Source organism: Octopus sinensis, linkage group LG15 (genome assembly GCF_006345805.1).
Source record: "Octopus sinensis linkage group LG15, ASM634580v1, whole genome shotgun sequence".
NCBI classification, from domain to species: domain Eukaryota; kingdom Metazoa; phylum Mollusca; class Cephalopoda; order Octopoda; family Octopodidae; genus Octopus; species Octopus sinensis.
This window is the reverse complement of record NC_043011.1, coordinates 52,428,183-52,454,667: the sequence shown is the minus strand read 5'-3', so window position 1 is coordinate 52,454,667 and position 26,485 is coordinate 52,428,183. Positions and strand designations below refer to the sequence as shown.

Below are 26,485 nucleotides of genomic sequence, written 5' to 3'. Positions count from 1 at the left end.
GGAAGATATTTTTGATGTTCTTGCTTTAACCACACCAGTAAAACCTTCAGCCACACAATAAATCTCCATCCCCACCACTGGCATCATTTGAGTTTTAATAAGTGATTCCATCCATCCATCTATCCAACTATCTTCTCTTCCCACTCACTATTCCTGTGGGTGGAAGTAGAGTCCTTAGGTACCTCCTCCACAGGGTCCTATCAGAAGCAACTGTCATTAGATTTTTCTGGCTAGATTCACAAGCAATGAGCAACTGAGACCATGGATATGGTCTCAGTTGCTGAGGTGTTCTTCCCTGGGCATGGACACATTGAAACTCCGACGTCTGGCAGCTGACTTGGCTTATTAACCATTTTACAAACAATAACTCTGAGCACCTTTTCAAACTCCACCTGTCTAAAACCTGTGGACATGTTTACAAAGTCAGAAAACAGCACAGCTCCCATGACTTTCGGAAACATTTTTTCATGCTAAGAGTTGCTGAAGTAATGAACAAACAGCCGGCATCAGTTGTTAGTTGTCGGAGCACTGCATCCTTCAAAACTTCCACGCTCCCTGAGATTCGCCAACACTACACCTGATTTTCTCCCTTCCATACACACGCAAGCATGTATCTGACTCAAACACTGTTCACTTCCCAGACATCTGTACATTACTGCATATGCTTTATACGCACTTTTGACATGTTGTGGTGCACCTGGGCACTGTATACAATAATTTCATTATTATTATTATAATTATATTATCCAACCATCTCATTCTTGGTCTACCTCTATGTTGTCTCCTAAGGGTCTGAACTAAATAATTATATTTATCTCAAAAGTTACACAAATCTGTATGGTTTGTTGTTTTTGTTGTAGTTTAGTAACAGGAGAGCGTGATCCAACAAACCTAGAATCAAAGAAAGAGGTTCCATAGGTTTTGGGCAATCAATTGCTTTTCATTTGGAGATAGTATATCCATTATCATCAACACCACTAACAACAGTGACAGCAGATCTATGAGTAAAAGCAGTCCAACCATGACTGTCCCCTTTTTCCCTTTATTTCAGACATAGTATATCTAAGATTATATTATTGAAAGAATCCTTTTTATTTAATAAGGTGGTAGGACGTTGATTTAAGAGAGATTTGACTATTATCTCTAGTAGATCGAGTGACCACAGTGAGGCTTGCTCATCACTGAGGATGTTAATGTAATATGAAACATTATGGTTAGTTCTGTTCAATAAGACAATCTATGTTGGCATAGATCAGAAGGAAATTTTTTTAATGCAAAGTGATTTCTACCTATAATGAAAGTGTCACACATTGTAAATCTCTTTATAACACAACAATTCTTGCAGGTCTACCTCTATCTCTAAGCCTTAATGTACAGCATGTTACAGGACACTTGTGAGTGGTTGACCTCATTTAGACAATGTAACAAATAATTACCTTTTCTTCCCTAGAACTAGAAGCAGGGTCACTGAAATGGTTCAAGTGTTCTTGAGAGGCAACAAATAGCTTCTGATAATTCTGTTTATTGCTGACAGCTTCAAAGAAGTATCTAGAAAGAGAATGAACAGTTAATCAATTAAACAAGTGAATATCAAGCACACACACTATTTATAGCAGCAAGAATAGTTGCTGCTGTTGTTTAGCTCCAGGTCAGCCCTGATTAGTCATATCAGCATTATTGATTTAATGTACACCTTTTTCATGATTGCATTGGTTGGACGGAATCAGTTGAGGCAGATTTTCTATGGCTCAATGTTCTTCTTATCACCAAACCCCACCTGTTTCTAAACAAGAAATATTTCCCAATGGCTCCCTCTTTTACTCTTTTACTTGTTTCAGTCATTTGACTGTGGCCATGCAGGAGCACCGCCTTTAATCGAGCAAATTGACCCCAGGACTTATTCTTTGTAAGCCTAGTACTTATTCTATTGGTCTCTTTTTGCCGAACCACTAAGTTACGGGGACGTAAACACACCAGCATTGGTTGTCAAGCGATGTTGGGACACACAAACATATACACACACACATACATATATATACATATATACGACGGGCTTCTTTCAGTTTCCATCTACCAAATCCACTCACAAGGCTTTGGTCGGCCCAAGACTATAGTAGAAGACAATTGTCCAAGGTGCCATGCAGTGGGACTGAACCCAGAACCATGTGGTTCGTAAGCAAGCTACTTACCACACAGCCACTCCTACATCTGGCTGGACATGTTTTATAAAAAAGTGGAAGTGAATAACACCTCATGAATGAGAGTGACACTTGTTTGCAACTATCCCCAGACATGAAGACAAAGAGGCACAAATGCACACCTGTGCACACACATATGTATGTACATACACATATATACATATGATGAGCTTCTTTCAGTTTCCGTCAAACAAATCTACTCACAAGGTTTGGTTGACTCTATGGCAATAATTGAGGACACTTGGCTGATGATGCTATGCAGTGAGACTGAACCTGAAACCACATGGTTGGGAAGCAAACTTCTTAACCACATAGCCATGCTTGCATCTATACTTCTTTTTTTCACCCTTTTCAAGCCTAGCCAGGCTCATGGGCTCAGTTTCCCAGTTTCTATGGCATATGTGTTCCCCCCAGCTGGACGGGACGCCAGTCCATTGCAACGTTACTCAAGAAACAGGAAGAGAGAGTGAGAGAAAGTTGTGGCGTAAGAGTACAACAGGGGTCGCCACCACCCCCTGCCAGAGCCTTATGGAGCTTTTAGGTGTTTTCACTCAATAAACACACTCAACGCCCGGTCTGGGAATTGAAACCATGATCCTCCGACCACGAGTCCGCTGCCCTAACTACTGGGCCATTGTGCCTCCACCTGCATTTATACAGAATATATAAAATATAAATATAACATTAAGGTAAGCTTTAACCAAAATGTTGTTTCTACTCACTTCTGCGTCCGAGAACGTTCCTTTTCCAGTTTTCTCTTCAAGCTGTTCTCACGGAGTTGAAGGCAGTCGATGTGAAGGAGCATTTTGTCTGATATTAGTGCTGTCAGTTGGTATACATCTGGTCGATCCTCAGGTTTCACTGAGAGGCAACTGGTCAGTAATATAATACAATACTCAATCCAAATCCACCAGAAACAACAGCAGCAACAATAACAACAACCAATAACATGCTTAGCCAACAAAGGAGCCTCTTGTAAAGATGGTGATGATAATGATGGTGAAGATGGCAATGATAATACAGGGTGCAGCAGAAATACCTCCCACATTTTAAACTTTCACCTATTTCTGGCTAATGAACTTATGCAAGTGCCAATGATGCTTTTATTTAGCTAATGAACAAAAACTGTAACCCTTTGTTTAAACAACAGTAAAATTAATTTTTCCCAAATGTTGTTTCTTTTTCATTTCGTCAACCTTTCAGATGTGGGAGGTATTTCTTCCGCACCCTGTAATGGCAGTGATGATGATGATGATAATGATACTGATGATGGTGTTGCTGCTGATGATGGGGAAGAGGATAGGAGCAAGGGGAGGGAAAGCATAGGGAGGAAGAGGAAGGGAATGATGAAGAAGAGGAACCAGACATAAGAAGAGTGATTTTTTTTTAACGTTGAGCTAAGGTAATGTCCGTAATGAAGGCCATGAAATGCATAACAAATCTTCCATACCTTGAGATCACTTGTAACAATTGTGCTGAGTACAGTTTCTCAGGAACTGGTTTGTAGTCTGCTTCTACAATCTGAAATATATAAATTCAACACCAACAAAAGCTTAAACGTACATAAGGTTAGTTTCCTCAAAAACTATCTCTAAAATATCTTCCCCTATCCCACCTGTATTATGATTAGCCTATATATACCCTAATAATTGTTTCTAATTTTGGCACAAGGCCAGCAATTTTAGGGGGAGGGGCAGTTTGTCAATTACATAAACCTTAATAGTTGACTAGTGTAGGGTACTGTCCATGGATTGATAACAGATGAACTGTAGACAGGAAGTTCACTGTGGGCTAGCTAGTGAGCTGGTCCACACAGAAGGGACTTCTGCAGCGCTGGATTAACCATTAAGCAAAATAAGCATGTGCTTAGGGTATCAAGGGAAGGAGAGGCACCACAGAAATGGTAAGTGGTTTAAAGCACAAAAGAGATCACTTTCAACTTGCTAAAATAATATTCGGGATGCTTTTATCTCTACAAAGTATAGAAGCAGATGTTTTACGTAAGATTAATTTTGAGAATCTGATCAAAGATTTTGCAATTAAAAAAGATAGAGGAAACTTTCCAAATATAAATAAAGTGGAAGTATACAAAAATAAACATTATTCTCCATTGCTAGTTTTGTTTTATTTTGAAAAATAAGAATTTATTTTATGGTTTATTATCATTTACATTTCAAATTATATAAGGAGGCACCAAAATCTTTTTAGTGCTTAGGGCCTCTATGGGTCTTAAACTGGTACTGGACTTCTGGTTAGGTGGAAGAGGAGTCTGGGGGATTTAAATAGCCAATCATATTCACCCTCACAGTGTGTAGTAAACAATACTCTGACAGACACACTCTTGTTCTTGATTATTTTTATGTATGGCTTCACAAATCCTGACATGATTTTTTAAAACTTTGGCCTCAGCTTAATGTCATTTTCAAGTGAAACCAGTTCTTCCTCCGCTGTTCTTGTTTCCTCATTAATGATATCTAGGAATCACATAGACTGGTATTTTAATCAAAAATAAACATCCTGAAATCAGTCAGACATGTTTCTGTGCAGCTCATCCAGGTGTGAACGATGCACTTGAACATCATCTTCTGGTATGCGGTTTTTCTTCCCTAATTCAGAGAGGCCCAGAAACTGGAAGAACTAATGACAGTATATGTTACATTTGAAAAGCTGTAACTTGGGCAGAAACATGGAGAGGACTGGTTTTAATGTGATAAAGTTTAACCTCATATCCTTGCAGTTGCAAATTAACTTCATGGAATTTTGTGAATAAATCTGTCATATAAGCAATGCCATTCTTGATGATTTTAGGTTCATTACAAAGAACAGAATAAGATGGTTTAAATAATTTAGTCATGGATATTCTAAAATAGATAGAATTATGGACAGGTAGAAAGTCTTTATACACATGTCTGCTGGATCACACCTGACCTGGAGTTAAATAATACAAGTAATGAAAACGAGGAAGTCATTTAGATAATGTCTACTGACCTTTTTGGCAAGGGTCAACATATTTGTAGAGAAAAATGGTGGCTGTAAAGTACACATTTCATAGACAATACACCCCAGAGCCCAGATATCAGTCTTCTCACCATAAGGATCATTTTTGATAACTTCAGGGCTGTAAAAAAAAAAAAAAACTATCAGTAAAAGGAAAACTGAAAAAGAAAAACTGAGAACAATTGGACACAAAAGGCCTGAATAAAAGATGGAATGGTCAGGTCATGGCTAGATCACCTTTCATCATAGGTATACTCAATCAGACTCCATCCTCTAACCCACAGAATTACTGTTTTCACTTACTCTGACTTTCAACTGCTACTGTCATGACCTCTGCTTCTCATACTTTCATCCACACTCAGGCATTCACATCTCTCCTACTCACATCATCCTTATTGTATCCACTGCTTCTAGACCCTTATATTAACCCTTATCCTCAGTTCTTCTTTCCTAGAATGCTGGCCTTATGGAATTCCCATCTGGCATTTTTTTTTTTTTGTAGCTGTCATTTTAATAAATATTAACTGCATCAATTTCACAAAACTTTGGGGGAACTCTGAAAACCAAGGACACAGCCCCTTTCTCCAGAACAAAACAATAACATTTTTTAAAATTGTTTAAGTCAGAGCTGAAATGGGGTTTAAAATATAACAACTGGAGGAGATGAAGAACAAAAAAAAGAAAAACTGGAAAAAAACAGCAATATATGATATTTTAAAAATTTAATGCAGGAGAGAAGCAGGTCTGAACACTTGAAGGTTAGGCCAGTGAGTCAGTAGGTTAACCACTGAGTCACAGTCTGTTACAAGGAAAGGGAGAAAGAGTATAAGATAGATTTACCATGAATAAAGGATTGTGCCAACAACAGACGTCATCTCTCTTTGTTTCCCTTGGTTGTGCTTAGCAAGACCAAAGTCAGCTGTAGAAGTGATATACAAGACAAGATGTTATAGGAAGCTATAACTCCAGTACACACACACACACACACACATTTGAAAAATGTGCATGTGTGTATAATTAATTATATGTAAAAAAATTTTTTATAAAAGCACTTTAACTTGGATCTGATGGAAAAAATGTTTGTGTAAATGCTTTTCACTGTTTTCAGACTTTCAAACACATTATTTAATGATAATCTTTTAACCCTTTCATTACTGTATTTATTTTGAGATGCTCTGTGTGTCTTTCAATTACTTTAACTATAACAAAGAATTTAGTAAAATAACTTAGTTATCATTCAGCTAGTGTTAGGAACATAAATTGTGACTAAAGTTTGGTGGAAGATTTTAATTCAAAACTTATGAAAACAAGACATTTGTACTACAGAGCCAGAGCCGGTTTATGCCGGGTTGGTAATGAAAGGGTTAAAGGTTATTTTTTATTATTAATAATTTTTTATTTAAGAACATCTTTTTTTCAATTGCTGTGACTGTATCAAAAATTTTTTCTAAAAACTTATGTGCATATGTGTGCACGTACATGAGTGCATGCACTGGAAACAGAAACAGCTGTAAAATCCAAGTCAAAATAAAGTTACATGCACGAACAGAGATTGGTGGGTTTCTCTTAGTAAATGTAAGAAGATGGAGGGCTGCATGAGATCTGTGCAATGCATGGTTGCTGTTGCTGATTGTCAGTGTGTACATATAAATGTTTATACATATATAATGGTTGCAGCTCAGTTTTGATCAGTGCCATTACTCAATTGTTCCCTTGACGTTTTAGCATTTAAATTACTCTGTTAAATATAGTGCTTCTTTATTCACATTGTTTTGAATTAACCATGTGTTAACTTGCAGCTTCAAAACTTTGAGGGGATGATAGATATTTTTAGAATGACATTGTAGGGTAGGTGTGAGAGACTGGATCTCACTGGTTTGAACATAAAGCAAGTTGAATATTTGAGCTGGCTATGGATGGTTTAAATTCCAAAGGGTTAAACACTCTTTTGCACTGAGATGGCAACAATGGACATTTTCGCAAAAGGTGTTAAGAGAGCCTACCATCCATGCTGAATTTTTCATTGAGTGTCTTGCCTTTCTCATCTGTGGTCACCCATAGCATTCAGCACATAGACCGAATGTTAAAAATCAAGTGATGCCAATGCCTGAAGCTTTTTAAAGTGAGTAAACACTTTGTACAGGGCCTATACCATTCTGCAAACAATGTATGTATTTGTTCCAAATGAAGACCTACATACATATATGTATGCATATTTTAGGGTGTTAGGAAAGACATCTGGCTGTAGAAATTATACCAAATCTGACATTGAGGCTTGGTACAGTCCTGCAGCTTGTCAGATCCTGTCAAAACATCCATCCCAAGCCAGCATGGAAAACAGATGTTAAATGAGGATGGCTTACATATAATATATATATATATATAGGCGTAAGAGTGGCTGTGTGGTAAGTAGCTTACTTACGAACCACATGGTTCCGGGTTCAGTCCCACTGCATGGCACCTTGGGCAAGTGTCTTCTGCTATAGCCTTGTGAGTGGATTTGGTAGATGGAAACTGAAAGAAGCTCATCGTATATATATGTATATGTATATATATATATATATATATATATATGTATGTATGTATATGTTTATGTATGTGTGTGTTTGTGTGTGTGTGTTTGTCCCCCGCAATATCACTTGTCGACCGATGCTGGTTTGTTTATGTCCCCGTAACTTAGCAGTTCGGCAAAAGAGACCGATAGAATAAGTACTGGGCTTACAAAGAATAAGTCCTGGAGTCGATTTGCTCGACTAAAGGCAGTGCTCCAGCATGGCCACAGTCAAATGACTGAAACAAGTAAAAGAGTAAAAGAGAGAGTTTATATATATATATATCCAAAATTAGGGAATGGAGTAGATAAAACCCAAGCTACATATGTTTCATAGCTAGCAGAACCTCAGAAGTAGTAATTACCCAAACTATGGGTAATCTGCTAGCTATTTGTCAGGCCAAAGATATTTGCACATCGCATACACAGCAACCTCAGCTGCTAATCATAAACTATAAAATAACGTTTTGTAGCTTATCGGACTTCAATATGGGGAAAATTTACAACCTCCTACATCAATAAATCACTATTGTTCCTGAAAGTTGTTTTTTCATATCTTCTACGCACTGCTTGAAGCATACTAACTTCCTACACTTTGATCCTTGGATCTTACCTTTATATGTATATAAAGTCATTTATTCAGTGAATTATTGTTGTTTTTAGATATTTAAGAACACTTAAATTCATTCCCCATTCTCACATGCATTATTAGCAGGTTGACCGTGCTCAGATTTGCATGATGCTGAGCCTTCATCAGTCTCTATATTCCATAGCACACAACAGCTTCTCTTGCTGATATCCAATGTCATCTGTTAACTGACTGACATATATCTTTGCAAGGTGTCCAATGTGATTTTTGACTGTCAAGGTGTTTAAAGGAAGATATCTCTAACCAGCTCACACACAGCTGTTATCATTCGATCTGCCTGTACAAATTGCTATAACTGTTGTTGTGTAGCCCTAGTCTTCCCATATGGAGCAGACCTATCACACACATGTAATCAGTTAAATAACTCACTGCCATTCATAAATATAATGGCTTCACATATACCATAATGCTAAGAACTGTGCTGCATACTCTATATACAAGACAGTGTGCATTGCTATCTGAATTCACTGCTTTTTCTCCACTACCCAATCTGTTCTTGAATGCTGCTGTTGTCACAGATGACTGATTGATCAAGCCAGCCCTCCAAATATTTTCACTAGACCCTTAGTCCAGCAACAAATGCTGGCTGACAAGGATTACTCTCTCAAGTCTTACAAATTTGTAAGACCTCAGTCAATACTGGACATAATAATAATAAATCCATAAAAAAGAACAACATTCATTGGAACAATAACTAAACAAGACATCAATAAACATGTAAGATAACCAACTTGAACTCACTGACTGTAACACGGTCCTGTTCACCAATCATAATGTTGTTGGGGGTTAAGTCTCGATGAACGATTCCCTTCTCTTTGTGCAAATATCGTAACGCAAGTAGCATCTGTTAATGTACAAGCATTTACACACTGGTCATTATATGTGTATACTCAATTAGCTGAAATAGAACTGGATGCATAAGGCCAGGACAAAAGATAGAATGGTCACTTTTGACCATAGATATGCTCAATTACACTACAGCCTCTCACCTACAGAATTACAGTCTACCCTCTTTTTGACTTTTCTATTGCTACTACCATGGTCTCCCCTTCAGCTTTTCATTTGTTTCTGTGTGCATGAAAGTCAAAAGAACACACACACACAGCTACTGGCATGGCTGCTGTGGGGTTAAGAAGTTTGCTTCATAACCATTGGTTTCAGGTTCAGTTCCACTGCATGAAGGCTAGCAGGCTGAAAGATCAAAGTCACTGCCATCACTCTTGTTAAATGATAAATACGTACTCAACAAGAAGTATTGAGTAATCCTTCAGTTTAATGTAGAATTGTTTTTATTATAACTTTACATAAAAACAAACATCAAAACACACACACACGTATGTGGGACAAAGTGGTAAGAAAGGATCTTCAGATGTTGGGTCTCACAGAGGGGATGACAAGAGACCGGTATTTCCAAATTAAGTGAAATTGCATCCCTCTTTAACTGAGTAATCCTAATCTTGAGGGCTCATGTGTACTGGTGTCGTGTAAAAAACATCCATGCCGGTACCACATAAAAGCACCCATGGTGGTGCTGTGTAAAAGCACCTAGTACACTCTGTAAAGTGGGTCACATTAGGAAGGCCATCCAGCCGTAGAAATCATGCCAAAACAGACAGGGACCCTGGGCAGAAACAAAGCACTTTTTTTATGTAAATAATTTCTGGTCTTAACATAGTCCGATATGAATTTTTTGTTCTACGGAATGAAGAGCAAGCCTTCTTCTATCATACTCTCAATTTTGGTCAGCTTACACTGCATGGTCTCGGAGGAGATAGTGTTAGTTGAAGGCTACCAAACCTGTCACACACACACAGACAACTTTAGCTTTATATGTATACATTACTTACTTGGATCAATATGTTCCAGATTCTTGATTCTTCAAACAGACATCTTTTCTCTTTCAATGAGTTAAAATGTTCCTTTAGTGGGGCACCATCAATGAGTTCCATGACAATGTATAACTTCTGACCTGGCAGTTTTAACATAGCAAAATCATTACATCAGTATTTTTTAAACAATATTTCTCTTTCTCTTTTAACCTCTCATAATTCTTTCGTTTCCTGGCAATCTAAATCATATGAAATGTTGCAGAATTGTCAAACTATTGGAAAAAAAGTTGTGCAGAGAAATGTTTTGTCACTTGTCTTCAATCCCTATCATCTAATAGACATAACAACAGAGAATTCCAGTCATCTTTGTTACTGTGCGTATGTGTGTGTGAGTGAGTTTTTTTTTTTCTTTTGGCAAAGTTAGGTAAATGGTTCTGATTGTGGGATGTATACTGTCATGCCACTGGTGCTAGAGATATTGGCTCCTGTATAGACTAAAGACTCCAAGATACCAATCTACACCACCTTATGTCTGTTCTTTCCTTGTTTTTAGTAAAGAGAAATATTTTGTTCTAAAATATAGGCAGAAGGTATGAAATTTTGCAGGAAGGGGGTTAGTTGATTTAACTGACCCCAGTGCTCAAATGGTATCTATTTTATTGACCCCAAAAGGATAAAAGTCAAAGTCGATCTCAGCAGAATTTGAACTCAGAACATAAAGATGGCAAAATGATGCTAAGCATTTTGCCCAGCATGCTAAAATATGCACAGGAAGTGAAGAGTGAAAAAGTTTTTTAAAAAAAGAAGAAAAAAAAGAAATGGGTGTGGGGGGTACAACAGGTGTACTGTTGGCAAATTTAAAGAAGCATGGAAATTTTGAAGGATGTAGTGTTTCAACAGTTAACAACAGATAATAATGAAATTATTGTATACAGTGCTCAGGTGCACCACAACTTGTCAAAAGTGCATATAAAGCATATGCAGTAATGTACAAATGTCTGGGAAGTGAACAGTGTATGAGTCAGATACATGCTTGCGTGTGTATGGAGGGGAGAAAATCAGGTGTAGTGTTGGCGAATCTCAGGAAGCATGGAAGTTTTGAAGGATGCAGTGCTCCTACAACTAACAACTGATGCCGGCAGTTTGTTCCATACTTCAGCAACTCTTAGCGTGAAAAAATGTTTCTGAAAGTCGTGGGAGCTGTGCTGTTTTCTGACTTTGTAAACATGTCCACAGGTGTTAGACAGGTGGAGATTGAAAAGGTGCTCAGATGCAGGTAGTTTATTCCATGTTTCAGCAATTCTGAGTGTGAAAAAATGTTTCCAAACGCCCTGGGTACTGTGTTGTTTCTTGATTTTGTAAGCATATCCATGAATGTTAGACATGATTTTCATATAGAAAGATTAAGTAACAGTCCAAAATATTAGAATAATAAAGATATGAAAATCTTGTCTTTATAAGTATTTTTATCCCCAAAACTTACCCAACTGAAACGTCTTGTAATATCGTACAATATTTTGGTGTCGAAGTTGTTCTCTGATAATGTTCAGTTCACTTATCATTTTACCAATACTATTGGATCTTTCTGTCTCATTCTTACCAAAAACTGGATTCTGTAAATTTATCTGTAACACAACAAATGAAAGAAAATTTTCTAAAATTAATGCATCGCCCTGAAAAAGGAAGAACCTTTGTTCAAATCATTTCACCAAAATGTTATTCCTCCCATTTAAATCCTTAAACCAGAACGGATGGATTTGTGTGTGTGTATGTGTATACGTGTGAATGTGCACACTTGTTATTTTTACAATCAATCATCATTTTCTACCTTTTCTAATGAAAAGATGACAATGATTATTAGCTTTATGATTAATTCTGTTTGAGAAAGGTATTGGTGACAGGCCTGGGATTTTTATATTAATAACAGACGCAAGCGTAGCCATGTAGTAAGAAGCATGGTTCCCAGCCACATGGTCCCCACTGTGTGGCACCTTGGGCCGATCAAAGCCTTGTTCATGGATTTGGTAGATGGAGACTGAAAGAAGCCCATCGTATGTGTGTGTGTGTCTTTGAGCCTGTGTTTCTCCCACCACATCACTTGGCAACCAGTGTTGGTGCATTTATGTGCCAGTAACTTAGTGGTTCAGCAAAAGATATCGCTACAATAAGTATCAAGCTGGAGTCGAGTCATTTGACTAAAATTTCTTCAAGGTGGCACCCCAGCATGACCACAGTCAATTGAAACAAGCAAAAGATAAAAGATATTAATTTTATATCAATTATTAATTGCTAATTCTGGTCAAAATAAAGCTATAAATAATAGCATGTAAATACTGAGTTCAGAATTCTTTGGCTAGAAAAGTTGAAGTCTGTCTGAAGGTTTTTAATCCAATATTAACATGCTTTTATTTGTATATACATATACAGATACATACATACATGCATACACACACACACATATATATATATATATACACATATAAATGTTTATATACATATATAACAAAACAAGAAAGTGGACATTTACGGTATTAATTCCACTTTCCTGTTTTCCATAATTCCCAATTTTAAAATGTATTTTGACTAACATACAAGAGCAACTATGGATACATATTGATTGTAATAACAGAATAAGCAGATGTGTTTCAAGAGGAAACAGCCAGGTTTTACCCTAACTACCTACATTATACAGATTTGTATGTATGTATGTATTTATGTACACACACACATACATACCTATTTCTCTATTACCCACAAGGGGCTAAAGAGGGGACAAACAAGGACAGACAAACGGATTAAGTCGATTATATCGACTCCAGTGCGTAACTGGTACTTAATTTATGAACCCCGAAAGGATGAAAGGCAAAGTTGACCTCGGCGGAATTTGAACTCAGAACGTAGTGGCAGACGAAATACTGCTAAGGATTTCGCCTGGTGTGCTAACGTTTCTGCCAGCTCGCCACCATACATACCACTAGTAAGAATATGTTAACAAGCATAGAATTCCTTCTAAATATGGGATAGGTGACATCACAATTATAGTTTAAATTGCGTTATTTCATATCTATTTGTTAACACCAATTTAGTACATATATATGTATATTCAATGCACATTGCCACATCTATTTGTCACTGAATCTCTGAAGCAGCTGTAAAAAATAACAATCACTTCATCGAAATCTCTAAGCTATAAGAAAATGCATGACTAATTCAAAACAATATGAACAGATAAACATCACATTTAACAGAGTAATCTGAATGCTAAAGAATAAAAATGATAATAATAATGATGATGATAATATCACATACCATTTATAACTGTATTTACTTGGAGAAATACCATTAAAATGATTTATCATCTATATCTATGAATAGAGTAAGTATATCTCATCTAACCCTTTAGTGTTTAAACCGACCATATCTGGCCCAGATATTCTAAATGTTTTATACTCAAACTGGTGATATCTAGCCTCTCACACCTAACCTACATTGATATTCTAAAAATAAACAATCACGTCATTGAAACCTCAAAGCTATAAGATAATGCATGATTAATTCAAAACAATTTGAGTGAAAAAGTATTACATTTAATAGAGTAATCTGAACACTAAAGGATTAATGCATACTGCACTGATACCACACTTTACCAATTTCAACTAAGCTTATTTTCATAACTGTACAATAACTACTAATTATAATTACATATATACTAAATAGATTTACATATCTACTAATTTTTTTTGGCATATATGATAATTATATTTACCCATGTACTAATTATATTTACACAGCTAATAATTACATTGACGCATTTAGAGCATCATATGGAATGTTTTGCAGTTTTTGCGCTGGTTCTCTGTGCAGCGCGTGCATGTGTGAGCATGAGAGAGAGAGAGAGAGAGAGCAAAAAGAGAAAGATCAAAAGAGTGAGGAGCAAGAGACAGAGAGAAAGAGAGAAAGAGAGAGAGAGCAAGAGAGACAAAAAGAGACAAGAGTGAGAGAGAGCAAAAGAAAGACAATGTGAGAGAGAAAAACAGAGAGAGAGAGAGAGCGAGAGCAAAAAGAGAAAGATTAAAAGAATGAGGAGCAAGAGACAGAGAAAGAAAGAGAGAGAGAGACAAAGAGAGATAAAGAGAGACAACAAGAGTGAGAGAGAGTAAAAGGAAGAGACAGTGTGAGAGAGAAAGAGAGAGAGAGAGTGTGTGTGTGTGTGTGTGTGAGAGCGAGCTAGAGAGATTACACTCACTTCTTTCAGGGCCAAAAACGACTGACCAGTGGTTTTTTTCACCTTATATACTGAACCAAAACCACCACTGCCCAGGAGTTCAAACACAGCATAATCCCCAATGTAGTAGTTGGGTTTTTTGTTCTGGTCAGTTTCTTGTAAGTTGGTCTTGATGTCCGCAATGGTTTCAGGCTGGAAAACACAACAGAAATAATCTATGCAGTACAGATATTAACAGCAGTTGAGAACATATTATAAGAAGGATATATATGTACTAGCAGCATAGCCCAGCGTTGCCCGGGTATGTAAGAGCCCCTAGTAGGCAACGACTAATCCCAATCTAGTCCTTTCCCTCTAAGGAACGAAGGTGCATGTGTAGGTTGCAATGTCTTCTCTTCACTCGAATACTTCTGTGTATACGATATTCCTAGCTGTCCCTTTGGGCAATAAAATGGTCGAGTTGTGTTCCCTAGAGAGAAAATGTGTTGCATATAAAAAGCTTAGATTCTCGAACCAATGTTGAATTTATCGATTTTTTTCAGAACTGGAGGAACTTTTCAAAATTTTCACTGCGTTAGTTTTGAATTATGACATTGGGCTATGTGTGTGTCAAGTTTCATCAGAATCGGTTGAAAGCCGTGGTCAGGGTGAGGGTACAACCTGACAGACACACAGACATACAGACAGACAAACTGCCGTTTATATATAGAGAGATATGTGCATGTGTGTTTGTGTGTGTGTGTGTGCAGCAACAGCAGGAACAACATCAACAACAATAACAACAAAAATATCAACAAAAACAACAGCAGTGGCTGTGTGGTAAGTAGCTTGTTTACCAACCACATGGTCCCGGGTTCAGTCCCACTGTGCGGCACCTTGGGCAAGTGTCTTCTACTATAGCCTCGGGCCGACCAAAGCCTTGTGAGTAGACGGATTTGGTAGACGGAAACTGAAAGAAGCCCGTCGTATATATGTATATATATATATATATATATATATGCGTGTGTGTGTTTGTGTGTCTGTGTTTGTCCCCCTAGCATTGCTTGACAACCGATGCTGGTGTGTTTATGTCTCCGTTACTTAGCGGTTCGGCAAAAGAGACCGATAGAATAAGTACTGGGCTTACAAAAGAATAAGTCCCGGGGTCGAGTTGATCGATTAAAGGCGGTGCTCCAGCATGGCCGCAGTCAAATGACTGAAACAAGTAAAAGAGTAAAGAGCAGTAACAAGAACAACAATAGCAGTAACTACTACTACTACTAAAGCAAGGAGTAAAGTGAAATTAACTTACAGGTAGGTTGTTTATCTTCTTTCCAAGGAACTCATAGTTGTCCAGTTTCTTATTGTAGTGACCAACATCAATAAACATCTCGTAGAGCTCTGCAGGTAACAAGCGCTTAAACAGACGTCGGTTCCTCTCCACACTGAAGAGGAAGCGTAGAGTACGAAAGGAATTTTTCTGAAAAGTCAAATATTATCTGAGAGTTCAAAGGTTAAAGCTGACCTGAAATTAAACTGTATGTGTCTGTCTGTCTGTTTATCAGGCATGGCTGTGTGGTAAAAAGGTTGCTTCCCAACCACATGTTTCTGGGTTCAGTCCCACAGCATGGCACCTAGGGCAAATGTCTTCTACTGTAGCCTCGGGCTGACCAAAGCCTTGTGAGTGGATTTGGTAGACGGAAACTGAAAGAAGCCCATCGTGTGTATATATGTATGTATATATATGTATATATATATATTCTGTAAATAATAATAATAGTATTTTATAAGCTTAAAGTTTATGGGGTTACCCTGAGTTTCTTGCTCATAAGGGGTTTAGCCTTATAGCATATCTTCAGCCCCCAAACACTGCTGGCCCGAGACCTCTTTAAAAAATGGAGGTAGGGAAAAGCCTCGTTTTTAAGGGTAAAACCCTAGGTGCTTATCTCCCATTGCCATGGTTCATAGATTTTTGGCTGTGCTGCCATCTTGCGGTCACCAAAGCATCACAAAGGTAAACGATTGTCCCCCTTCAGCTTTGGCTAGCATCAATGGAAAAAAAAAATGGATTGATTCCCACATGTACTAACACCCATTTTTACATTGAGGGCTTATATGCCCCAATATTGGATCATTTCCTATTGTCAATATATATAGTGAACACTTATAAGCGTAAAGCTTATAATTACTATTTACAGAATTTTCACTAGTCACCGTTTCTTAATTTAACACAGAGTGTATGCATATATATATATATATATATATATATATGACTGGCTCCCGTGCCAGTGGCGCGTAAAAAGCACTATCCGAACATGATGGATGCCAGTACCACCTGACTGGCTCCAGTGCTGGTGGTACGTAAAAAGCACCCACTACACTGTCGGAATGGTTGATGTTAGGAAGGGCATCCAGCTGCAGAAACATTGTCAGATCAGATTATAGAATATTGTCAGACTGAGGTTAGACCTCAGTTAAACTGTCCAACTCATGCCAGCATGGAAAATGGATGTTAAACAATGATGATGACTATATATATATATATATATATATATACATACAAGCAAGGTGTGGCTGTGTGGTTAAGTATTTTGCTTTTCAAGCACATGATTTTGATTGTCTTCAGTAGCTTCAGGCCAAACAAAGCTTTGTGGGTGTATTTGGTGGATGGAAACTGAACGAACCCATTGTGTGTGTGTTCTAGGGAGTCAATTTGAGTAAAGATGTACAAAGGAAAGTCTCCTAAATAGAGTAAAACATTATAAAAACTGCCAAAAGTTAATTCGAGACTCTCAAATTTATTGGTAAAACCAATAAATTTGAGGGTTTCAAATTAACTTTTAATGCTCTACAGACAGAGAAGAATGTTATGATAATCCCAAACCCAATCTAGTGCAAAACTCCAAAGGACATAGAACTTTATCAAATATCAACAGGACAAAAGAAGTCAAAGAAGTTATGAAAGAGAGAGGGAGGAGAAAGGAGAGAAGGAGAGTACAACCACAAACCTGTAGTATACCAATAGCCAAGTCCTTCCTTCTATCATTCATTGGCCGAGGCAAGATCAGCTGACCCAATATGTAGATTCCATTGGCCAATACTATCTGATGCGCATTGGTATCATCAAGCACCAACTCTGTCAGAGCTGCGCAACAGGCTGCAAATACAAGAAGCAGTTGCATAACAGTTGAATGATATTTTAAAATTAGGTGTACAACAAAGTAAGCGTAACAATGATTACTTCCAATTTAAGTACACGACCTGACATTTTGGGGGAGGAAATTTATTTGATTACATCAACTCCAGTTCTTGACTGATACATTATTTCATTGGCCCTGAAAGAATGAAAGGCAAAGTCGACTTTGGCAGAATTTGAACTCAGAATGTAGCGGCAGTTGAAATACCACTAGGCATTTTGCCTACAATGCTAACAATTCTACCAGCTCACTGTTGTTGTTGTAGTAGTAGTAGTAGTAGTAGTAGTAGCAGCAGCAGCAGCAGCAGTGGTAGTAGTAGTAGTAGTAGTAGTAGTAGTAGTAATAATAATAATAATAATAATCCTTTCTTCTACAGGCACAATAATGAAGTATTTTATAAAATAGCTTCACCATTATTAATCTGGTGTCTGGAAAATGAAATAATGGGAAGTTTTAATTTAGATCACTTTAACTCTTTCATTACCATATTTTAATTGAAATACATTGCCTTTCTTTCAATAATTCTTGAAAATAATGAAGAATTTAGAAGAATTATCATTTCTAAACTGGTGTTTAGAACTTAAATTAACATGAAATTTTGATGGGAGGTTCAATTTAAATTACTTTAAACAATGTTTGTATCAGAGAACCAAGGCATCAAAACTCAGTTCTTTTCATTAATTGACCTCTAAGAGAAATATGTCAATGATAAAGAAATTAGTGAAAAAATACCTGATTTTAGTGAACAGCTCAATTCAAATGTATTTAAGTCCTGTAGATGCAGAATAAAAAAAAAATAATTAAAATGATTATGAAAGAAAAAGATTCCAATATTTTAATGATGGTAATTACAAACTTTTATGTTTTATGGAGTCAATATGATTGACAATACCTTGTGGTATTTAGTGAAATCTGTTCATGTTCTGAGTTTGAATTGTAGTGATGCTACTGTGTAGGGTTCGGCGCGCATGCGCAGAATGGGACTACTTCCGGGTGGCCACCGGAAGTCTTCCCCATGCGCATGTGCGGGAAAACATCTCTCGAGCCCGCGAACCTCAAATCTCTCTCTTCGGCTCAAGACAGCACTGCGATCGGTCACGGTTTTCCTGGCTCTGACAGCCACACACCAGCTTCAACCAACTTCAACCAACCTCAACGACCAACACCAGCAGTATCTCAGAGGCTGTCTATTCCCCCATCAGACAACGTACAACCATGAATCAATAAACCAAGTTGTCTGTTCACCTTTAACCTGAGTTTCGTCTGTTTGTTTTCTACAAGAATTTTTGTATGTGACTAGAAAGGATCTCGACACCCTGCCAGTGCTTCGATGATAGATCCTTTCACGTTACAATTGGTGACCCATAGTTGAGAAAAAGAACAGGATAGAAAAAGACACAGCGAACAGGTTTTTTTTGGGGCCGAAGAGCGCGGAAATTCATATTTATTTTCCTATTTTCTCCTTTTCAGCACAGCGAGGTGGGTCAAATAACCTTATTCATCGCACACAGTACAAAAAAAAAAAGAAGAAAAAGAAAACACACACACATTCATTTTTTTCCTTTTCTGTATTTTGTTTTCCTTGTACACACTTATTCCTTTTTTTTTTTGCTACCCACGAGGTGCACACACACAAACACAATTTTGAATTGCCTTCTCGGTTCCACGTGTTCTCTCTCTCCTTTTTCTCGACCATACCTTCTGCCCCCTTCTCACAGACTCCTTCCGACAAAGGCATGGCTTCAGGTTTGCCTTCATTTACGGGGGATGCGGGGCTGTGGTTTGCACAGGTGGAATCACACTTTGCCGCGCATACCATTCCGCCACAACAGCAGTTACATCTACTGTTTTCAAGTTTGCCCCCGGCTCGCAACATCGTCAGGGATCTCATTGTGAGTCCCCATCCTGACGCCACATATGCGTCAGTAAAGGCGGAGATCCTCCGTCGCACCACGCGCTCAGAGAAAGTCAGTTTAATGAACTGATGGCCGACGAGCAGTTAGGGGACAGAACTCCATCCCAATTTCTGCGCCATCTAAGAGAGCTAAGCGGCAACGCCGCTGACGCGCCGCTCTTACGTAAGATATTTTTCTCAAGGCTGCCTGCCCACGTGCAGACAATGTTGGCCACGGCACTGGATGCTGTGTCTGTGGACCAGATCGCCACGATGGCCGACAAAGTGTTGGAGTTTTCGCGCCCATCTCCCTCGCGGGGCCTGTACGCATGTACAGAGCCCCCCCGCCACCCTCCGACGAACGATAAACTGGCCGAGAACATCGACGCGCTTACGCGGAGGATCGATGATCTGTGCCGTGCGATCGGACGCCAATCTCGTAGTCGCAGTAGCTCTATTTCCGCAGTCGGAGTGACCCTGTTTCTCGTTCCGGCTGGTGCTGGTACCATTCGAGATATGCCGAAAAGGCAGATCGGTGTACCCAGCCGTGCACTTTCAAGCCCTCGGAAAACTAAATCCGGAGGAGGTGAGCACGTCACCTTCTTCCATCTCGTTCCCAAACATCGTGCATTCTATGTAAAAGATCTGGTGTCGGAGAAATTCTTCATGGTAGACACCGGCTCCTGTTGCAGCATCTGGCCCCTTCGTCTGGCTGCAGACAAGCCCAAGCGCTCTTCGATTGTCTTGCATGCTATTGACTCGTCTCCCATAACCACTTACGGTCAGATTTCGCTGCGCCTCAACCTCAACCTTCGTCGAGACTTTCGATGGGTTTTCGTCATCGCTGACATCCGCATCCTATTCTCGGCGCTGATTTCCTGGATAGGTTTAACCTATTGGTGGATGTCAGGCGTCGGAGGCTTCTTGATAGCACGACGTCGCTCTCTACACCGACTGGGAGTTCCACCACTGCGGTCCTTAGCCCGACATTCTTTGTTGCCACCTCTGGAGACCCTTTTCACTCTCTTTTGGTTTCATTTCCGGAGCTAGTGGACATTGCCTTTAAACCGGAAAATCCCACCCACTCGACCCTCCATTTCATCACCACCAATGGGCCACCTGTATTCTCACGCCCCCGGCGCCTAGCGCCAGACCGACTTAAAACGGCCAGAGCCGAGTTTGAGCACATGCTTCAACTTGGCCTTATACGCCCCTCCACCAGCCCATGGGCATCTCCCCTTCATTTGGCGCGAAAGGGCGAGTCTGATTTTCGCCCGGTTGGAGACTATCGACGCCTCAATGCCGTCACAATAGCCGATCGCTATCCGATTAGAATCTCCGGGACTTTACAGCAAATCTCCATGGTTGTACCATTTTTTCGAAGGTCGATCTGATACGCGCTTACCACCAAATACCGGTCAACCCAGCCGACGTTCCAAAAACTGCAATCACTACCCCGTTTGGGTGTTTTGAGTTTTTGTACATGAGTTTCGGTTTGCGGAATGCTACTAGCACCTTCCAGCGTTTCATTGATGAGGTTGTCCGCGGTCTTGATTTTGTGTTTGCCTATGTCGATGACATACTCATTGCGAGCGACACACGAGAAAATCATCTCCGGCACCTTTCTCAACTCTTCCAGCGTCTTCGCGCGTATAGCATACGCATAAACCCCGACAAGTGTGTTTTCGGACGCTCTTCCCTAGATTTTCTAGGGCATCATATTGATTCGACGGGAATCAGCCCCCTCTCGTCAAAAGTCGATGCCATTCAACGCATCGCACCCCCCACTTCCTTGCGCCAGCTCAGGCATTATCTAGGGATGGTCAATTTCTACCGACGCTTCATTCCCGGTTGTGCAGATAAGCTGCTACCTCTCACCAGGCTGTTAAAGGACTCTCCTAGAAAGGACAGTCAAGTCACCCTCTCTGTTGAGGCAGTGACAGCCTTTGAGTCCATTAAGAAGGAGCTGGCGTCTGTTTCTTTGCTTGCACATCCAGTTCCTGGTGCTTCTCTCTCTTTGACTGTGGACGCATCGGACACTGCGATTGGCGCTGTGTTACAACACACAGTGATGACCATGTTCGACCTCTGGCCTTCTTTTCCCGTCAACTGCAACCAGCTGAACGACGATACAGCACCTTTGATCGTGAGCTCCTAGCGATCTATCTATCGGTTCGTCATTTCCAGCATCAACTTGAAGGGCGAGATTTTGTGATCTATACGGATCACAAGCCCCTTACGTTTGCCCTGTTTTCAAAAACGGACAAACTCTCACCCCGTGCTTTTCGGCACCTGGATTTTATCTCTCAATTTACTAGCAACATTCGACACATACCTGGAAAAGAGAACGTTCCTGCTGACGCTCTCTCTCGCCTTCCAGTTTGCGCCCTTTCGTCCCTGCTGCTATCGACTTAGCTGCCATATCGCAGGAGCAGCCACCTTTGGCGTCGTTAGATTTAACTTCTCCCAAGTTCTCCTGTTGCCAGTTTTCCTACCTTCCGCTTCCGTCAGCCGAAGGCACCATTCTTTGTGACACTTCAACTGGATCTCCCAGGCCACTGGTGCCTGAGACCCATCAACGCTCAGTGTTTGAAGCACTGCACTCCTTATCACATCCTGGCATCGCTGCCACCCCCTCAAACTAATCACTGCTCGGTTTTTCTGGCCGAATATGCGTCGCACAATTACTTCTTGGACACGCACCTGCTCCAAGTGTCAACGATCCAAGATTCAACGGCACGTTCGTGCCCCGCTTGGACAATTTCCCCCCACGGAGGCCCGTTTTCGCCATGTCCACATCGATCTGGTTGGACCATGGCCTGTGAGTCGCGGGTTCTCTTATCTATTAACTTGTGTCGATCGTTTCTCCCGCTGGCCAGAAGCCATTCCGATAGCAGACATTTCTGCTGAGACTGTTGCGCGAGCTTTCGTTTCAAACTGGATTTCTCGCTTCGGAGTCCCGTCCCGATTGACAACTGATCGTGGACGACAGTTTGAGGCCTCGCTATTTCGCGAATTGTCGCGAATTTTGGGTATGCACCATATCCACACCACAAGCTACCATCCAGCGTCTAATGGATTGGTTGAGCGGTTCCATAGACAGCTCAAGGCCGCTCTTCGTGCCTCTTCGGACCCACAGTCCTGGATCGAATTTCTGCCCATTGTGCTTCTCGGCTGTCGGACTGCTGTCAAGGCAGACCTGGGGTTTTCTGCTGCAGAGCTGCTGTATGGTACCACACTGGCATTGCCCGGTACGATGTTGGTGCCAGACACTTCCCCGCCCCATGATCCGGCGACCTATGTCACCAGACTGCGGGAATATTTTTCAAACCTTCCGCCCATGCTTCCCAGAAAGCAATCTCCACCGTCCCATCTTCCACCGGATATGAACACCTGGTCGCATGTTTTTGTTCGGGACGATTCTGTGAAGGGCCCACTTGTTTCTCCCTATAAAGGACCTTTTCGTGTGCTTTCTCGCACACCAAAGGTTTTCACGATTGAGATAAATGGTCGTTCGGAGACCGTTTCCGTGGACCGTTTAAAAAAGGCACATTTTGAGACGTCTTCATCTTTTGATGACAACCTTGACACACCCACCTATGCACCTTTACAACACTTTCACCTGCACAAACGCCTTCACCTGCACAAACGCTCACCTGCACAAACGCCTTCACCTGCACAAACGCCTTCACCTACAATCACCTTCACCGGCTCCTACAACACCACCCTCGCCGTCAACGGGTGCCCCGAGCACACCGTATGTTACAAAATCGGGCAGAACAGTGCATTGGCCCAAGAACTTTCAAAAACAATTTACATTTAACTTTCTTTAAAATGTTTCTTATTGTATAATAGTATGTACCAAGTCTTCTGGGGGATCGGCAAGCCTTCTGTTTTCTGCAGCACCACCACAATATTCTGGTTGCCGTACTTCGCACTCGGAGGGGAGCCCTGTAGTGATGCTACTGTGTAGGGTTCGGCGCGCATGCGCAGAATGGGACTACTTCCGGGTGGCCACCGGAAGTCTTCCCCATGCGCATGTGCGGGAAAACATCTCTCGAGCCCGCGAACCTCAAATCTCTCTCTTCGGCTCAAGACAGCACTGCGATCGGTCACGGTTTTCCTGGCTCTGACAGCCACACACCAGCTTCAACCAACTTCAACCAACCTCAACGACCAACACCAGCAGTATCTCAGAGGCTGTCTATTCCCCCATCAGACAACGTACAACCATGAATCAATAAACCAAGTTGTCTGTTCACCTTTAACCTGAGTTTCGTCTGTTTGTTTTCTACAAGAATTTTTGTATGTGACTAGAAAGGATCTCGACACCCTGCCAGTGCTTCGATGATAGATCCTTTCACGTTACAGAATCATGTGAAGTTTGATTTTGCATATATACATAAAACGGCTCCCCAAAAAGTCCATTTACTCACCTGAATCTCTGCTTCCTTCCCAGATGTTGTGCCATTTTCTAAACTTGGTGTCTCTGTAATCTTCTCCCTGTAATGTACATATATATGTGTGTCTATGTGTGTGTACATATATATATATATATATATATCAACATCAAAATAAAAATCAAATGGAAATTGTAGTTATGACACCCCGTACTGGTGGCACATAGAAAGCACCATCTGAATGTGGTTGATGCCAGCACCGCCTGACTGGCATCTATGTTGGTAACATGTAAAAAGCACCAACTGATTGTCGACGTTTGCCACCCTCCTCTGGCACCTGTACCGGTAGCACATAAAAAGTATCCACTACACTCACAGTGTGGTTGGTGTTATGAAGGGCATCCAACTGTAGAAACACTGCCAGATCAGACTGGAGCCTGGCGCAGTCTCCTGGCTTCCCAGAGTCGGTCGAACTGTCCAACACATGCTAGCATGGAAAACGGACGTTAAACGATGATGATGATGATGATGATATACACACACACACACAGAAGTTAAGAATGACTTTTCTGATGATTAATTTCCACTTTAATGATTAGATATATATGTGTGTGTATATGGCTCAGAAACCTGGACGTTATCAAAGAAGCTTGAGAGGCAGTTGGATGGAACTTACACTCGCCTCCTTATGAGAGCTCAAAATCTCTCATGGAAGCGTCATCCAACCAAAATGCAAATATATGGGAAACTACCACCTGTGTCATTTCTTGTGAAAGGTAGGAGAGTTCAGTTTGCTGGACATTGTTGTAGAGCTGAAAACGAGGCAATTTCTACTCTTCTCCTCTGGAAGCCATCTACTCGCAATATCAGAGGGCGCACACTCTCCTACCCTGATGTAATCTCCAGGGATACAGGCATCCAGCAACAGGACCTCCGTAATGCTATGATGGACTGTGAAGTCTGGCGTAGCATGGTAAATTCCATTGTCTCGACCACGGTCGAACAATGATGATGATGATGTGTGTGTATGTATATATATATATATACACATACACACACACACAATAATCATATTTTTATCTCAGTTTCAGGAAATGATTGCTTAAATTTTTCTTGTGCAAGTGTATTGTTTTTCTATAATTTACAATCAATATTATCATTGAAGCAGACTGCCACTGATTTACAATATTTTGATTTGCAAAGCGAAACGATCAACAATGTAAACCCAGGGACAAATATAATTTAGAAAAGTATAAATCTATTAAGACGGTAGAAAGTTCCAGAAACTTACTGCAGAAGTGAGAGCAGGAGTGGTATTCCTCCCATTTGTTTGATTTCATGTCTAGCATTAGCATCCTCACTAAGATTGACCAAACACCAGATCACTTGCCACTGTAGTTCCATGTTGCTGTTATGTAACTGACTGAAACAATACAAAATATTCAAATACATTCATTATATATCTATTTCTTTACTACCCACAAGGGGCTAAACACAGAGAGGACAAACAAGGACAGACAAACGGATTAAGTCGATTATATCGACCCAGTGCGTAACTGGTACTTAATTTATTGACCCCGAAAGGATGAAAGGCAAAGTCGACCTCGGCAGAATTTGAACTCGGAACGTAACGGCAGACGAAATACGGCTACACATTTTGCCTGGCATGCTAACGATTCTACCAGCTTGCTGACATATTCATTATATATCATCATCATCATCCTCATCATTTAACTCTTTAGCATTCAAACTAGCTATGTCTGGCCAAAATATTTCACCTGTTTTATGTTCAAACTGCCCAGATCTGGCCTCTGCCATCTACCCTATAATGTCATTCTAAAAATAAACAATGACATCATCAAAATCTCAAAGCTATAAGATAATGCATGAATAATTGAAAATAATATAAATAAATAAGCATCAAATTTGAAGAGTAATCTGAATTCTAAAGGGTTAATGTCTACTTTTCCATGCTTGGAAGAGGTTTATTGAAGTAGACCTTCTATGGCCAGATGCCCTTTCCGTCACTGAGCCTAACCTGTTCCCAGGCAGGATAATATCTCCCCATGCCCAAACATGTTTTCACAGAATGCTGAAAATAAATGACACTGCTTGCAAAACAGTGACACTCATTTGGCTTCAAATTTTGGCACAAGGCCAGTAATTTGGAGGGAAGGATTAAGTTGATTACATTGACTTATGTTCAACAGGTACCTACTTTATTGACCTCCAAAAGCAATGAAAAACAAAGTCAACCTCAGCAGAATTTGAACTCTGAATGTTAAGACATAAAATGCTACTAAGCAATTTTCCTGGTGTGTTAACGATTCTGCCAGTTTGCCACTCATTTGCAACTATCATGCAATTCCAAAACAAAGAAACACAAACATGAAAACACACACACACATGCACACACACACACACACACACACAATGAGCTTTTGTCAGTTCCATTAACCAAATTCACTCACAAAGCTTAGGTTGGCCCAGGGTTACTGTAGAAGACATTTGTTTAAGGTGCCACACAGTAAGACTGAACCCCAAACCATGTGGTTGGTGCTGTATT

General features: G+C 40.1%; 1 protein-coding gene across 4 annotated transcripts in view; it reads right to left on the bottom strand.

Moving 5' to 3' along the window:
- Positions 1 to 26,485, bottom strand: part of LOC115219809 (serine/threonine-protein kinase Nek10) — a 54,532-nt gene that overhangs the window by 10,024 nt on the left and 18,023 nt on the right. For all 4 annotated transcript variants that reach the window (XM_036509720.1, XM_036509721.1, XM_029790084.2 and 1 more), the window contains exons 12-25: positions 25,211 to 25,342; positions 23,956 to 24,022; positions 18,358 to 18,397; positions 17,437 to 17,585; positions 15,741 to 15,908; positions 14,471 to 14,641; positions 11,708 to 11,849; positions 10,243 to 10,364; positions 9,137 to 9,239; positions 6,036 to 6,114; positions 5,187 to 5,316; positions 3,649 to 3,719; positions 2,921 to 3,070; positions 1,437 to 1,548 (exon numbers count right to left, since the gene is read on the bottom strand). In XM_036509720.1, the coding sequence (XP_036365613.1) occupies positions 1,437 to 1,548; positions 2,921 to 3,070; positions 3,649 to 3,719; positions 5,187 to 5,316; positions 6,036 to 6,114; positions 9,137 to 9,239; positions 10,243 to 10,364; positions 11,708 to 11,849; positions 14,471 to 14,641; positions 15,741 to 15,908; positions 17,437 to 17,585; positions 18,358 to 18,397; positions 23,956 to 24,022; positions 25,211 to 25,342 (1,636 nt within the window). The remainder of the gene's footprint in view (positions 1 to 1,436; positions 1,549 to 2,920; positions 3,071 to 3,648; positions 3,720 to 5,186; positions 5,317 to 6,035; positions 6,115 to 9,136; positions 9,240 to 10,242; positions 10,365 to 11,707; positions 11,850 to 14,470; positions 14,642 to 15,740; positions 15,909 to 17,436; positions 17,586 to 18,357; positions 18,398 to 23,955; positions 24,023 to 25,210; positions 25,343 to 26,485) is intronic.